This window comes from Euprymna scolopes, chromosome 23 (genome assembly GCF_053919585.1).
Source record: "Euprymna scolopes isolate OS-2025 chromosome 23, ASM5391958v1, whole genome shotgun sequence".
Taxonomy (NCBI): domain Eukaryota; kingdom Metazoa; phylum Mollusca; class Cephalopoda; order Sepiida; family Sepiolidae; genus Euprymna; species Euprymna scolopes.
In genome coordinates, this window is record NC_136504.1 from 45,754,007 (window position 1) to 45,772,053 (window position 18,047).

Sequence of the window (18,047 nt, forward strand, 5' to 3'; positions counted from 1 at the left end):
GAAGAAGAACCTGAAGTTATACCTAACTAATATTCCTGGTAAACCAAGTGCAAAAGAGATCCAGAAAATTGCACTTAAAGGAACAATAGGGAGACTAAAAAGAGCTCTTGGTTGGTTTCAATAAGAAGCAGGGCAATATTGGTAGCTGGTTTGGCTGCCCCATACCAAGCGTTACAATCTTCAAAGGAAGAAAGAAAAAAAAAGGGTCATAAGCATATGCACTCTGATAGTAACACACACACATACGCAACACATTAATTCATATCGTCTGTTTAGTAAAAACAAATGTATAGACTGACACCAAAAAGTTTGGTTTATAAACAAGTGAATGTTTTCTTGCTTTTTTTAATATTTGCATTGAATTGGCTTCGTAAACTTACATTTTTTTATTTAAATTTAAACAATGCTTTTATCACGGACAGAGAAAAACAATCTTCATAACTCACTTCACGCTTGACTACGCAGATATCCTGACTTGAACATTTAATACATTACCGTTAAAGGCGGCCACATAGATCTTATTTTTCTTAGTGGCATAATGCCACAAGGGAAGAAAAGAAATAAAAACACTTTTTATCCTAACATGGGTGTATGATGCTAAAAAGTATGATTTTATGAACAAATAAATGTATTTTTTTTTGTTTTTTAAATGTATTGAATTGACTTCTTAAACTTGCATTTTCAATTTATTCATTCTAATACTTGTAACATTTCTCACTGAACTTAGCACAAGTACCAAAACAAATGAACATTAAAGCATATTAATAACTTTTAATAAAATGTAATTTGTCAAATTGGGGAAATTTAGATTAGTTTTTTCAGTACTTGTTCAGTTTAATCAAGACATTAAAAAATGAAAATATTGAAAAAAGGTTATATTGCACGTATCCATTATGGAACGAAGTTCTCCGAAAAACAAGTGTTTTTTTTTTTACAGTGAAAAAACAATTTATGATACCGAGTAAAAGGTTCGATTTTTACAAAGAAAAGCTTGTATTAAGATGGGCAGGGAGTGTCAGCTCTTTAACTGAAGTTTCCTCCCCGTGGCATGTTTAGCAAATTTCATAATGGCTGACTTCAACGCGCTCTCATAAGAACGTGTTTTTCCGCTGTAAAAAAAAAAAAAACTACTTGATCAAATTAAATGAAATTTTTTTTTTTTTTCAGAGATCTTCAGTCCAACACGCATATGTACAATATCACCTTTTTTTTGATATTTTCATTTTTTAATGTCTTGATTAAACTGTACAAGTACTGTTTTTTCAGACTTGTAGATAATTTACGACCCTTAAATTATCGACTCAGACTTCAATATCTCAGCTAATGAATCACCCTTTGTTCTACAAGAATTCTCAAAATATTAAAACATTGTTTTCTTACTTCCATTATTTAAACACACATAAAATATTTCTTTTGTGAATTTATGCTTTTGAACCCATTATTTCATTTGCGTTTATCATCTAACATTTCTATCAATCTCGCACATAAAGGTGTAAACCTAAAACAATTTCTTTCAAAAATGTTTTCCTTAAAAAGTTTTAATAATAAAAAAAAAAAAGGACCCTCCAAAGTTCTCATCTGTTTTCAATGAATTCTTTCAAAATAAACAGACATGTTAATGAACTTTACTGTTTTCAAAGTAAACTATTTATTTGTTGTCATAGCTGATATTATGTAAACAAATGTGGTCAAACATCCCAGGTTTCTTTTTGAGAAGGAGGGGTGCGCTTTGTTTATTTTTAATGTTGCCATAATGGTATTTGGTGTGTGGGGGGGGGGGGATACTTTTACTATTTTTAACATTCTCATAATAGCATTTTGTGTGAGCAGGATGCATTTTGTTTATTTTTAATGTTGCCATAATGGTATTTGGTGTGTGGGGGGGGGATACTTTTACTATTTTTAACATTCTCATAATAGCATTTTGTGTGAGCAGGATGCATTTTGTTTATTTTTAATGTTGCCATAATGGTATTTGGTGTGTGGGGGGGGTACTTTTAATATTTTTAACATTCTCATAATAGCATTTTGTGTGAGCAGGATGCATTTTTATTTTTAATGTTGCCATAATGGTATTTGGTGTGGGGGGGGGTACTTTTACTATTTTTAACATTCTCATAATAGCATTTTGTGTGAGCGGGATGCATTTTTATTTTTAATGTTGCCATAATGGTATTTGGTGTGGGGGGGGGTACTTTTACTATTTTTAACATTGTCATAATAGCATTTTGTGTGAGCGGGATGCATTTTTATTTTTAATGTTGCCATAATGGTATTTGGTGTGTGGGGGGGATACTTTTACTATTTTTAACATTGTCATAATAGCATTTTGTGTGAGTGGGATGCATTTTGTTTATTTTTAATGTTGCCATAATGGTATTTGGTGTGGGGGGGGGTACTTTTACTATTTTTAACATTGTCCTAATAGCATTTTGTGTGAGCAGGATGCATTTTTATTTTTAATGTTGCCATAATGGTATTTGGTGTGGGGGGGGGGTACTTTTACTATTTTTAACATTGTCCTAATAGCATTTTGTGTGAGCAGGATGCATTTTTATTTTTAATGTTGCCATAATGGTATTTGGTGTGGGGGGGGGATACTTTTACTATTTTTAACATTGTCATAATAGCATTTTGTGTGAGCAGGATGCATTTTTATTTTTAATGTTGCCATAATGGTATTTGGTGGGGGGGATACTTTTACTATTTTTAACATTGTCATAATAGCATTTTTTGTGAGCAGGATGCATTTTGTTTATTTTTAATGTTGCCATAATGGTATTTGGTATGGGGGGGGGTACTTTTACTATTTTTAACATTGTCATAATAGCATTTTGTGTGAGCAGGATGCATTTTTATTTTTAATGTTGCCATAATGGTATTTGGTGTGGGGGGGGGGGTACTTTTACTATTTTTAACATTCTCATAATAGCATTTTGTGTGAGCGGGATGCATTTTTATTTTTAATGTTGCCATAATGGTATTTGGTGTGTGGGGGGGGGTACTTTTAATATTTTTAACATTCTCATAATAGCATTTTGTGTGAGCAGGATGCATTTTTATTTTTAATGTTGCCATAATGGTATTTGGTGTGGGGGGGGGGTACTTTTACTATTTTTAACATTCTCATAATAGCATTTTGTGTGAGCGGGATGCATTTTTATTTTTAATGTTGCCATAATGGTATTTGGTGTGGGGGGGGGTACTTTTACTATTTTTAACATTGTCATAATAGCATTTTGTGTGAGCGGGATGCATTTTTATTTTTAATGTTGCCATAATGGTATTTGGTGTGTGGGGGGGATACTTTTACTATTTTTAACATTGTCATAATAGCATTTTGTGTGAGTGGGATGCATTTTGTTTATTTTTAATGTTGCCATAATGGTATTTGGTGTGGGGGGGGGGGGGTACTTTTACTATTTTTAACATTGTCCTAATAGCATTTTGTGTGAGCAGGATGCATTTTTATTTTTAATGTTGCCATAATGGTATTTGGTGTGGGGGGGGGGTACTTTTACTATTTTTAACATTGTCCTAATAGCATTTTGTGTGAGCAGGATGCATTTTTATTTTTAATGTTGCCATAATGGTATTTGGTGTGGGGGGGGGATACTTTTACTATTTTTAACATTGTCATAATAGCATTTTGTGTGAGCAGGATGCATTTTTATTTTTAATGTTGCCATAATGGTATTTGGTGGGGGGGATACTTTTACTATTTTTAACATTGTCATAATAGCATTTTTTATGAGCAGGATGCATTTTGTTTATTTTTAATGTTGCCATAATGGTATTTGGTATGGGGGGGGGTACTTTTACTATTTTTAACATTGTCATAATAGCATTTTGTGTGAGCAGGATGCATTTTTATTTTTAATGTTGCCATAATGGTATTTGGTGTGGGGGGGGGGTACTTTTACTATTTTTAACATTCTCATAATAGCATTTTGTGTGAGCGGGATGCATTTTTATTTTTAATGTTGCCATAATGGTATTTGGTGTGGGGGGGGTACTTTTACTATTTTTAACATTCTCATAATAGCATTTTGTGTGAGCAGGATGCATTTTTATTTTTAATGTTGCCATAATGGTATTTGGTGTGGGGGGGGGGGTACTTTTACTATTTTTAACATTCTCATAATAGCATTTTGTGTGAGCGGGATGCATTTTTATTTTTAATGTTGCCATAATGGTATTTGGTGTGTGGGGGGGGTACTTTTACTATTTTTAACATTGTCATAATAGCATTTTGTGTGAGTGGGATGCATTTTGTTTATTTTTAATGTTGCCATAATGGTATTTGGTGTGTGTGGGGGATACTTTTACTATTTTTAACATTCTCATAATAGCATTTTGTGTGAGTGGGATGCATTTTGTTTATTTTTAATGTTGCCATAATGGTATTTGGTGTGGGGGGGGATACTTTTACTATTTTTAACATTGTCATAATAGCATTTTGTGTGAGTGGGATGCATTTTGTTTATTTTTAATGTTGCCATAATGGTATTTGGTGTGGGGGGGGATACTTTTACTATTTTTAACATTGTCATAATAGCATTTTGTGTGAGCGGGATGCATTTTTATTTTTAATGTTGCCATAATGGTATTTGGTGGGAGGGGATACTTTTACTATTTTTAACATTGTCATAATAGCATTTTTTGTGAGCAGGATGCATTTTGTTTATTTTTAATGTTGCCATAATGGTATTTGGTATGGGGGGGGTACTTTTACTATTTTTAACATTCTCATAATAGCATTTTGTGTGAGCAGGATGCATTTTTATTTTTAATGTTGCCATAATGGTATTTGGTGGGGGGGGATACTTTTACTATTTTTAACATTGTCATAATAGCATTTTTTGTGAGCAGGATGCATTTTGTTTATTTTTAATGTTGCCATAATGGTATTTGGTATGGGGGGGGGGTACTTTTACTATTTTTAACATTGTCATAATAGCATTTTGTGTGAGCAGGATGCATTTTTATTTTTAATGTTGCCATAATGGTATTTGGTGTTGGGGGGGGGGTACTTTTACTATTTTTAACATTGTCATAATAGCATTTTGTGTGAGCGGGATGCATTTTTATTTTTAATGTTGCCATAATGGTATTTGGTGGGGGGGGGGGATACTTTTACTATTTTTAACATTGTCATAATAGCATTATTTGTGAGCAGGATGCATTTTGTTTATTTTTAATGTTGCCATAATGGTATTTGGTATGGGGGGGGTACTTTTACTATTTTTAACATTGTCATAATAGCATTTTTTGTGAGCAGGATGCATTTTGTTTATTTTTAATGTTGCCATAATGGTATTTGGTATGGGGGGGGGTACTTTTACTATTTTTAACATTGTCATAATAGCATTTTGTGTGAGCAGGATGCATTTTTATTTTTAATGTTGCCATAATGGTATTTGGTGGGGGGGATACTTTTACTATTTTTAACATTGTCATAATAGCATTTCAGTGGAGGGGTGCATTTTGACTATTTTTCATTATTAAGTCCAGTTTAAAATCCTATTTTACATGCTGGCATTTGTGGATGGCTTTTAGAAACTGACTTCAGAACTTAAATTAAAATTGGATATATGTACTTGAAGTTTTAAGAGGGTTCTTCCCAAATAACTCTTTTAAGGAAGTAGTTAGATTAAATAATCCTGTGCTAGGCTAGGTTGGTTTGAATATATGACTTAGGGTAAAATCAACATTTGATTTTTATTTTTGGATGATTAATTCACACCAAATAGATGTGTATTGATGTGTATGTGGATAAAATGATAAAGGTAGGACTTGTACAAGAGATAACATAGAAGAAACAATAGATGTATGTCATCAGCTTCAACCATTACTATGATTGGTGAGGAGGGATCTTTTTTTTTTTTTTTTTTTTTTTCCTTTTTCTCTATTTGATCTTTTACATTAAACTTATTTCACAAATAATTGAAATCACCTAAAAAAAATTTTTTTTTTTTTTTCAAGTATTTTATAACTTCTGAATTTTTAAATCCATATAGTAACCACTTGAAGATTAAAAAAGAAACTTAGCAAATCTTCGGAGGGAGAAAAAAATCTTGCATAACAAACTATCTCTCTCTTTCTTCCGCTAAGAATTGAATAAATCTTTTCTTTTTCTTTTTTTCTTTTTTTTTTTTCTGTTGAATGACAAAATTTTGAAAACTGGGGAGGCATATCATGTCTACCATAAATTTTATTTAAAAGATGTAATCAATGATACAATCATAAAAATTATATTTGGAATTCAAAGATTCCATAGAGGTTCCAGAGTTTTGACAAAAATTCCTAAGTTCGAAAAGTAACAGACAAAGAAGGTCAGAAATTACATTGGCCAAAACATTATGAATATAGCCACCAAGATGAGAATAGATGTTTTTAAAAAAAAAAAAAAAAAAAAAAACATCCCAAAAGTTTGGAAGATAAAATATTTTTACCTGAAATATTAGGAGATCCACTAAGATGGAAGGGTTTTTTTTGGAGGCGGGGGTACAAGACATATTACCGATCACTTTGAATATTTTACAGTGTTATGGTGTATACAAGTGAAATCTGAGGAGTGAGAATTGAGAACATGTGTTGCATGAAGTGAAATAGTGACAATGATATGGTGCATATGTAATTTTCTACCCTACTTTAGCCAGAATTTGGATGATAATCCCATCTCCATGCAGCATAATGCTCCCATTCACACAGCTAGCAATCTCAAAAGGTTCCTTGAAGAGCATGACATTCTGTGTTTGGATTGGCCTGCACAATCTCCAGACCTCAATCCTATTGAAAACATATGGCATTATATGAAGCAACAGCTACGCAATGATAAAATTTAAATCTGGGAGAACTTTGGACAAAAGTTACAGAGAAGTAGGATGTTCTTTCACCGGAGTATTGCCGCAGAATAATTCAAGGAATGCCCAAAAGATTGCAGGCTGTCAAATTCCAGAAGGACTATGCTACTAAATATTAACTAGTTCATTGTGTTCCTGTTGTATTTGTGTTGCATTAATGTCCTAAAGTTACATTTAAATAACAATTTTCCATTGTGTAGAGTTTTTGCCTTACCAATTTGAAGTTAATTTTTTAAATTGACGTGATGCTTCAATTAAGTCAAATATGAACAGGTAAAATTATAGAGGAATAAAAGGCAAATAAAATTCGAGGTATCGGTTGTTTAAACAGTTGCATTCAATTTAGCTTAAATTTGCAATTTTTGAATAGTGAAAACTTTCTTTTTTAGCGCCACTGTATGTCTACATTACCGGCATATCTAAGTTCCACATCTGATTCTATATTTTCTAAGAAAATGTTGAAATGTGTTTCACAATAAAATTGGACTGTTTACATTTACTGGTTAAATGAAAATGTGAATTTATAACTGAGTAAAATTATGCTAAATATAACTAAAATGAAAAATGTTTACTTCCATCTGGCAATTTTGAAAGGTTTAGAGTGTGAATTTTACACGGGTAAATGTTTAAAGAAAAAAAAAAAATTTGATACTTGCAAAGAACTTTTTAACAGATGGTAGAAATTCTTTTACTTGTAAGTTTTAAATTTATGCAAACTAGTAATTCTTTACTTTTATTTTGCTAGTTATTTCCTCTGAAGAAAAAGGCCTAATTTTCAAAACTATATGGAATAAGGAAAAAAAAAATCTTTTTTCTTTCTTTAAACATGTGACAAACTAACAACATAAATTTTATTATCATAATTTCAATTTCTCTTATATTCATGCAAATCAACAGTTTCCTTATTACCATTTGTATTGATTGTGTTTCTCCCCCCTCCCTTGAAATTTCAATTGTTATTCATGATAAAGCAATATATCCATCATAGCAGTGCTCATGTTGAAAAAAGGGCTCCAACACAAAATTAAATATTCTAATTTTATAAATCTAAAAGATAAACATAATGTTTTATGGTCTTGTGCATAAGCTTTATCATTCAATTCCAAATAATATATTTTCTAACTATTTTTTTTTTTCTAGAAATGTCAATAGATTGGAAGAAGCCTTTCCATGTCTGACTTACAGTTTCCAGCGTCAGACATATCACAAGTATCCCGATGTTACGCTACAAGTGCTTATATCAAACAGGTGATTATATTTTGATTTTTTATTTAATATTACTAATTTCCTTATTTTAACACTTTAACCTTTAATGTTTTTATTTATTTTAATCTGCCATTATTTTAACTTGAGGCAACATTCACCCAGGATGAATTGAGCTGACTCCTCTCCTAGAATGCATAGCGTTCATGATGAACGCAGACCACACCTGATGGTCGGTAACAACCAACATAGTGATAGGCAGCCAGTCCCAAGACCACCAGCAAACACTTTAAACCTGTCTCTTTTGATGGTCTGCAACCACATCTTTAGCTTGCCTCCTAGATGTCTTTGCCAACCTTAGAGTGCTTCTGGTTCGTTAACCAAATATTATTAATAATTACTCAACTGAACACGGACTCTATTAATCAAAAAAAAAAAAAAATTGCCACTTTATTATTTTTTTTTGGATCACTCCATATTTGTATGCATGCATATGTATGGGGGTTATTTCACTTTATTGCTTACAATTGGAGTTTATATTTATTAACCCTTTATGACCTGGTTGAACTAATTTGTTCAGCCGTAAATAAATGAATATAATGAATGGGGAATTCATTCAAACACACCTTGTGCATATTATGCAGTATCTGGGTAGATGTCAGATAGCAACAGTATGCCGCCATCTGTCTCAAAGAGTGGAGGATTTTTTTTTTTGTTTTTTTTTGTTTGTTTTTTTACAAGGTGATCACCACTTATCAAGGCCTGGAAGCCACTCCGGGATAAGGATTATTGCATGTACAGTACGATAGTGTGGGGGTTTAATAAAAATGTCTACTTAAGGAGGCGGTTCATCAGGAATTTGTTTACGTTGGACTTGAAGACATCCAGGTTGTAGTCAGGTGGGAAGAAAGCAGACGGAACAGAGTTCCACAGGCGTGCAGTTCTAAGAAAGAAGCTTTGTTGTCATAAACACTTCTTTCAAGCACGATGGCTAATAATCAAGCTAAGTTTATGAAATGCAAAAATTCTCAGTGGTCGTTTAACTATTGAACTTCATGATTTTTCTAATTTGAAGACAATCATAGTATCATTACCCTTTAAACTAACTAAAATTAACAATAAATATTTTTAATCATCTACATCATAATTCAGGTCATAAAGAGTTAAGCTTTAGACTGATAAATTAGAAACAGGAATATAAATTAGTCATAAGACTTGATACTTCTGCCTGACAATATAAGGATGAGTCGGTCTTATCTGAGCCTTTTTCATATATAAAGTAAGGATAGACTAAAGTCTTATCTGGGCCTTACTTCATATTGTATGAAGTATTTCTGAAGTTTTGCCATGGAAACGTTAATAACGCAAAAACTTTATCTGATTATAGTGAAAATGTTGCATTTTGATTAGTTAACAAAAAAGCATCAAATTTTGAGAAAAATCAAAAGATGAAATACAGTCAACAGTTCGAGGTTGACAGAATTTTTCAAGGTCAAAGTTCAAGATCTTATGTGGAATTCATTGGCTACAATATGGGCCAAGTAGCGAGTCTCTGCAATGATCAGAACCAAAGTTATTGCCAAAAGTGATTTTAACCTTTTCCATGACTGTAACTTTGACTGACATCCCAAAATTAAATCAGTGTTAAATTAGATCATAGTCAATATTATGTAATGTAAATGCTAAGCTGTAAAAAAAACAAATTCAGCCAGAAACATAACCACCTTGAATGTTTCTGAATCCGCAAAGATCTGTGGTGTAACAGATAAAGTACTAGGTAAAATTCAGTTGAAAGTGACGCCCTTCGAGAGGTGTGACGGTTTTATTCTCAGTATGGGCAATACGAAGAATACAATTCTTAATTACTTAAGACTTGTACCTGGTCATGGTTGACAGACCAAGAGCATGCTATTCCCGTGGATTAAATAAAGGGTTCCAGAGTTTGACAGAAAGATTCCTGAGTTTGACAAGATGCACTGAAGGTTATATCTGCCAAAATGTTGTGCGAATAAGATGGGAACTGTAGTCTAAATAATTTAAATACTTCTTGGTGAAGATAATTAACTTTGTATTACAATTTTTATTTTGCTATTGTTTTCATTAAAAGATTTATCTATTTTTAGGGTGCAAGATGCCGTCCAACAGTATGCAGAAAGCACGCTTAGTACAATGCCAGGTGAGCACATTTAAGGTTTACTTCATTTTCTTGTCTTTTTAAATAAAACTTTCAGGTCTTGTCCAGAATTTCCCCGATATTGGAAAAAAAATGAAGAAAAATCTATATGACCCATGACAAAATGAAAATATCATATTTCAAAAATCAGTTAAATTGATAAAGTAGTCTTATTTTTATAAAGAAAATCATTTTTAAGCAATTAATAGGAAATTATAAGAAATTGCAACATAATCTAGTTAGTATGAATTGTTGGTGAGATATTTTCTCTTAAGATTATGTTCAAGATGGTGACGCAATAGTCAATCTTTGTTTACACATAAAATTTGATTTTCTTAGTTAATTGATTAATTTTATTTTTATGATTTTTGGAATACAATATTTTCATTTCATCACTGATACGTACACCGTATAAATGTTTTCTTTATTTTTGTTTTTTAATATAGGGGGAATCTGGATAAGAACTAAACTTCCTTCTATTATTTCCCTCAACAGTGATTGAACTCGATGACTTCAGTTTAGAATATCTCAAACCAAAATTATATTTTCATTATATTTAAAAACTTATGATATAGATCTTTCCAAAACAAACGATAGTACCAAATTGAACTCTCGCTTCTTTTATCTTGTGCTTTAGTCCTAACATTCCATGGACATTTCAGACAATGGGAGAATAATTGTTTTTTTTTCTGGCTCGGAATTTATTCATCTCGCACTTATCGTTGGTTGGTTTTTTGATATTGAAGTTTTTTTTTTGTATATTTACATCAAGTGGCTAAATGTCTTGTCTGGAACGAGTATGAATGCTTCTCGGTGAATGACAATCTATATTTTCTCATTGATTTTTTTTTTTTTTTTTTTTTTTTTTTTCAGATGCTGTACAATGTAGCGTGGAGAAAATTGTCAAAGATGAAAGTGACAGAGCTAAAAAGATATTTAAAAACATGAAAGCATGTATATCAAATAAAGTAATCAGGTAAGTTTAACTCTTTTGTTCAAATAAAATTTGAAGCCTATTAACGTGATGTAGAGATAAAAAGGAAAAAGGCGATCAACTTGATGACCCAAAAAAAAAACAAAGGCTAAATGGAGGCCATCTAGAAGATATACGGTAGAACGGAGAAAAAAAGGCCAAGGACCCTAGTGATTTGATGTGATGTTTTGAATATAATAAACTAGTTATGACCAAAGTTTCATTTCATTCACACAAAACACTAAGAAACAGGGCCTAATTAGAGTTGGGGCCCGTTTTGGGGGAAGGGCACCCTGTATTTCATTGTATTGTTGGCTTGGAGTTACTTCCCTTGAAGTATTTTAATATTATTTCTCTTGAATTATTACTTGGTAATACAAGAGTACACCCTTTCTGTCTGGAAGTATAAAGACTCTCTCCACTCATAAGATTCAGAATAAAGTTTTTCTTCTTTCTAACTTTTGGGCTCAAAGCTAGTTGAATATGTCCGACTGTCACTTTATCTTAGCATGAATTTTACCATTCTGATGCATTTGCTGGTCATAGATATCATTTCCATATATCATCAAAGTAAGTTGCATTTACTTTTACATAGTGGCCATGCTTCTCTATATAAATTGCTTTCCTTGGCAATACATGCATTTCAATCATGTTTACGGTTAATTAGAGTGGTCTCTTAACATGGCCTTTTTAAATTTTTACGCACTTTTATATATCATGTTTTATGTCCCCATAACAAGATATGAGCGGTATTGAGTTGGGTACAATTTTCTGTCTTAAATAAAGATTGTGAATGTATTTATATAGGTGTACAACTACTGTATTTTGCCATCTGAAGAGTAGCTATTTTTGGAATATTTTTGAATGATATATTATTTAAAATTGTCAAAATGGTTACGAAACAATTTTAACGCATAAGAAAATACACAATATGATGATCTCATTTTATATTTTGTTTTAATTTTTGTGAAAATATTACTTTTTTATAAGTTGTTTCTTTATATAATCAGTAAACAAACTGGACGAACATGAGTGAGGAATAAAGTGGTAAAAATTAAGGGTGTGTATAGCCCTACCTAGTGTGTGTGTGTGTATATATATATATATATATATATATATATATATATATATATATATATATATATATAAATATATAGCCAGTAGAGTTTAGTTTCCTAGAAGTACATCCAATGAAACATGTGTCTACCAAAAGAGTGCTCAATGAGTGAACAGAGCAGGTATATTAAATTTATTTATACAAACATTAATGGCTACATATGTGCATACATGTTTTTGTAATCACCCGCGTTGGGGGATTACGTCTTCAGGCCAAGAATTACCGTCGAAACTGATATTTAAACCAAATACATTTTCCTATTTCGTTTGTCAAGTTAGAATGTAACCTGGGTGGGAGTCATAAAACAGTGAGAGGACAAGTGAGGTCTTTGAAGATAATAAACATCTTTTTCATTTCCCTTTCCCCTCATCCAACCTATCTTTTGGTTTTTATGGCATAAGGTACTTGAGAATTTATTTTTTTTTTGTCTTGGAGTCTGTAAATTAAGAACATTTGTTATGGTCACTAAGTACTGACCGGTGTCTTTCAATCTACACCCATCCACACACACACATACACACACACACACACACACACACTCACGTTAATACATATATTCAAAAGCGAATCTATGCTGTTCGTTTTTATTTTACTCACACACACGTACTGAAACTAGGCAATAACTCTAAACTACGCAGGAATAAAGTTAAAATTAAAATAAGGTAAACAAAACAAAAAATAAATAAAAATAAAAACAAATAAAAAAACAAAATATGAAAAAACAAAATATGAATAAACATAAAACACGAAAGTTATCTAAACCCCACATGTACATATATATATTAATATACTTATAAACGCCTACACTTTGCTACACCCACGCATATATACACACACACATACAGACATACATAGACATATAATGGCATTTTTCTTAATTCAGTAGCGTGGTAACCCCTTCATATATGAAATAGCATGCTACTACACTCCAGACGGGTGTGTATATATATATATATATATATATATATAATTATGACAGCCCCTTTAAGAAATTCGTTTCTTATCGTTGAGCACTTTCAGTTGAATTAAAAAGTTGGTCAATTTAGCTCTTATGCGTAGATCATCGTATAACGATTTGATCACTGTCTGTCTGACGTAATGAACATTTAAATTAAAATGTTTAAAGTTCAACGCTATTTCACACGGTTAATGGTAGCCAAATGGATACGGCCTCCGCTAATCGAGCCAGAGATGTTTCGTGTCGCGGGGTTCGAATCGTTCGACTGGTAGTAATCGTGACACCCTGCACTGAAGAATCCCGAAAGGATGAAACACTAGTGTCTGTAGGTATTTAATTATAATAGTAAAAAAATAATATATATATATATATATATATATATATATATATCTATATATAAATAACATACATACAAACAATATTCGGACATCCATACATTCTTGTAATCTACATTGCTACAACAATCATATACGAGACAGCCTATTTTAATAGTTCAGAAATATATATGCATATATATATATACAAATACATCCATATACAAACATACACACAGATATATAGATACACACACACATATATATATATATATATATACAAACATACATGCATACATAAATACACTTATACATACCTACTCACACAAAATACAGACATATATATATGTGTGTGTGTACCCTGCCACCAAATGATACATCTAAAGTAGAAACAGACATGAATTCATTTACTACATAAATTCCCTTTTTCTATCAAACTCCACACGCATAGTTATATTTCATGGCCCCACCCGCTTGTTACATTTTCCTAAGTTGTAGGTTTTTTTGCTACGTAAAATTTTATACTACGTAAAAATTTATAGTGAATTCAGCATGAAGTTCATAGGCCTATCTTCATATTAAGCAAGCACTCTTTCGATGGTTAGGCAGATATACATAAGATGTATAATGATACAATAATAATATATAACATATGACAGAAATCAGAGTATTTAGATTATACAAACTGAGTATAAAAGCTTATATATTGTAGTACTTATCTTCATCTTTATTTATTCACCCTAATTTCTTTATTCCCTTTTCTTTCATTCACGCTTCATTCCTTACTTTCTTTCATCTATTTATTCATTTATCTTTTTCTTTTTTTTTTTTAAATTAACTTTCCTACCCAGGTATATAAAGATCATATATCCATACATGCATACACCCAAAAATACCCATATGCATACATTATTACGAGGTTCACCCAAAACAATCTATTACTCGTTTGGTTCAAATATACCTTCATACAGGTACTTATTTAGGTTAGTAATATTATAACTGCTTGATGAAGTAGAATATTAAGCGACTTACGTAATCCATACGGGTAGGATCATAGTTGCAACCTCACTTATTCAGAACAACTATGAGTACAACTAACCCCCCATCAAATACCCCCCCCCCAAAAAAAAAGAATGTTTAGTGTATGGAATAATTGATAAGAATTAAAACAGACTTTTTTTTTGCTATAATAACATAAGCACATAAACCTAACCAGTATTGTGGTTGTCAAACAACCTTAATTGTTGGTACAGAAAGCCTTTATGATCAAAATATCTGTTAGCGTTAGAGATGTTTATCATTGTTACTAGTATGTTTGATACTTATCCACTATTCCATATACAAAACATTCCCAATTTTAAATCTGGTGGTTGAAAAAGATTTTCATGAACTTTTAAATTTGAATCTTTGTCAAATGTTGAATTGTGTATTTATTCAAAAAGTTATCTCTAACTTTATGCAATCTATTTTTCCAGATTTGTTGGTTGGTCATTATTCAAGTTCCTAGGTCTTATCTTGCGCAGTGTTCAAGTACATCGATCACAATTACAACTTATTGAATCATTAGAAAAGGTTGGTTTTTATCACAAGTTTTTATCACAAGTCACCTTTTTTCTTTGTGAGTTGCTGTAAAATAAAAATTATTTTTAACATTTTCTTTTTTATTTATTTTATTTATTTATTTTATTTTATTTTATTTTTTTTGAAAGCTACATTTTTAACTAGCTGTACCTACCCAGTGTTGTCTTGGAGGCTTTCCTTTTTGTCAGAGGTGCAAAATCAGCAAGAAGGTGGAAAGAGGGAGTGGTTATGGTGCAATGCTGATTATGTGACTCGTGCATGGAGAGGGAAACTAACTATAAAGTAATCAGTTTTATGCTTGAGCGAAGAGAACAAGGGTGCATGTTACGGGACTTGACTTGAGGTGACAGACATTGGTCTGGTTTCCAGATGAACGCATACTGTGCATGACACTCTGCAGCAGCCAGGATACTGATGGGCAGTGTACAGCATAATAATGTTAACCCATTGGTTCTCTATAGATCACTGAAGTTAAGCAACATTGAGTCTGGTCAGTATTAAATGGTTGACTATTTAGAAATACCAGGCGCTGTATGTAGGAGGGTGTTCACACCTCCCTGTAAGAACTGCAAAAATAGAATGTCGTCCTCTCCCTTAATCAGGGTGTACATGTGACTGAGGACCGCTTGTGAATTTGATATTCTCTAGACTCTTCCTCCTTTTGGGAAAACCAGTTCAACCCACCTAGAGTTAATGTTGCTGACTAGGCTAGACTAGTTCCATGACCAACAATGAAATACTATGGTATCATTTGCTCATTACATTAATGGAATAAAAAAACATGAGAAAATGGTAAAGATGAAAAAGAGATGGCCAGAGATTAATTAGTTTGAAAAGAAATTTCTTAAAGCTGTCCAACACATGCCAGCATGTAAAAAGGTAGAGTTTGGTGCTATGGCAATATTGAGAGAATTGATAAGCATTCTTGATTCAGTAGATGTAGAACAGTTAAGGTAGCAGGTCCAGTACATGAGACGACCAAAGAAAACAAATGATGAAAATGAACTCGAGAGAAAGAGGAATAAATGAAGATCTACCCTGAAATAGGTTACTTTGAAAAGTTAATTTCTTAAATTCATCCAACACCTGCCAGCATGTAAAAATGGATGTTTAACCGAATATAATGACGATGATTGGAAATCTATTCCAATGTTTGCTATGTGACACCATATTCATTGCTTGAGACAAATTCAATATGATAATTGTTTAGCATGAGAATAAGATAAAGATTTTATCACAAATTTTGATAGATGAGATATTTGTACAAATTGATTTTTACAAATAATATACAGTCCACCATAACTACTAACTATATAATTTTATTTCGGCACTTGTACAGTTTAATGAAGACATTAAAAAATGAAAATAATGAAAAAAGGTTATATTGTATGTATCCGTTTGGAACTGAAGATCTAAAAAAAATTTCACTTAATTTGATCGAGTAGTTTTTTTACAGCGGAAAAACACGTTTTTATGATAGCACGTTAAAGGCAAACCTCTTTGTTTTAAATTTTTTTTTTTTTTTTTAGAAATGTCACGGGGAGATAACTATGTAAAGTGCAAACACTCCCTCCCCATCTTTAATACTAGCTTTTTTTCCTAAAAATCGAACCTTTTGCTCAGTATCATAACAAATTGTTTTTTCGCTGTAAAACAAAAACTACTTGATGAATTTAAGTGAAATTTTTTTTCGGAGAACTTCATTCCATAACGGATACATACAATTTAAACTTTTTCCGATGTTTACATTTTTTAATGTCTTGATTAAACTGTACAAGTACCTTTATTTCAATACTAGCTGTGTATACCCGGTGTTACCTGGGCAAAACATATTGGCGGGTGGAGAGTTTAGTCACACTGTTTAAGATGCACCAAATATCCTAACTTGTTACGAAAAGTGACCACATGTTGGATTAAGGGGAGAATAAAACACATCCAGCTTGGTCTATGAAAATTAGATGCGAAGTCTCTCTCATGGCTTAAAAGGGAAATAACTCTCATAGCTTAAATAAGCTTACTTCCGGTTTTAAATGCAACTGTTGTCAGCTATTAATAATTAAAAATAAATGAAATAAATCAACTTTAAAAAGTATTTCTAAATAGAACAATTAAAACGATTCTATTACAACAAACAATTATTAAAATCGAGCTAATTATTAAATAGATTTTCTTTCATATGCAAATGAGGTTACTCACTGAATGTAGATTTTTGAATAAATAGCATATATATATATATATATATAAATCATGCTGAATATAAGACCGTTTTCACTATATTGAAAATAAATTAACTTTAAATATTTCTTAATAGAACAATTAAAACGATTCTGTTACAACAAATAACTGATAACATTGAGCTAATTATTTAAATAGATTTTCTTTAATATGCAAATGAGGTTACTCATTGAATGTAGATTTCTTTTGAATAAACAGTATATATAGAAATCATGCTGGAATAAAAGGGTATGCAAGTCTGTTTTCAGTATGGAAATTGTGAAATGGTGTACCTTTATTTACATGTTAATTGTGAACAAACACACAGATAGGAATACAACTTTATTATAATAAATGTAACCTGAAAGAAATATACGACTGTGGTATAGAAATTTGCAACATATATCTATTAAAGCTCAGTGTGCTCTCCATAGAGCTCAATACACTTTGCTATCTTTCAGGGACTGAGTGGCATATTTTAGCACACAATTCCACAGGCACTTGAACAACAGCAGCTTTGGAGCTTTAAGTAGACTTTGAACGCCTCACAAGAAAAATGTTGTAAGGGGTCATATCTGGCAAATGAATATATATATATATATATATATATATAGTTAGTTATGATGGACCTTGTATCTACAAAAGATT

At 31.6% G+C, this 18,047-nt stretch overlaps 1 protein-coding gene across 2 annotated transcripts in view; it reads left to right on the forward strand.

Moving 5' to 3' along the window:
* Positions 1-18,047, forward strand: part of LOC145245864 (glycerol-3-phosphate acyltransferase 1, mitochondrial-like) — a 130,392-nt gene that overhangs the window by 70,293 nt on the left and 42,052 nt on the right. For both annotated transcript variants that reach the window (XM_080107571.1, XM_080107572.1), the window contains exons 5-8: positions 8,007-8,114; positions 10,193-10,245; positions 11,116-11,218; positions 15,080-15,176. In XM_080107571.1, coding sequence (XP_079963697.1) covers positions 8,007-8,114; positions 10,193-10,245; positions 11,116-11,218; positions 15,080-15,176 — 361 coding nt within the window. The remainder of the gene's footprint in view (positions 1-8,006; positions 8,115-10,192; positions 10,246-11,115; positions 11,219-15,079; positions 15,177-18,047) is intronic.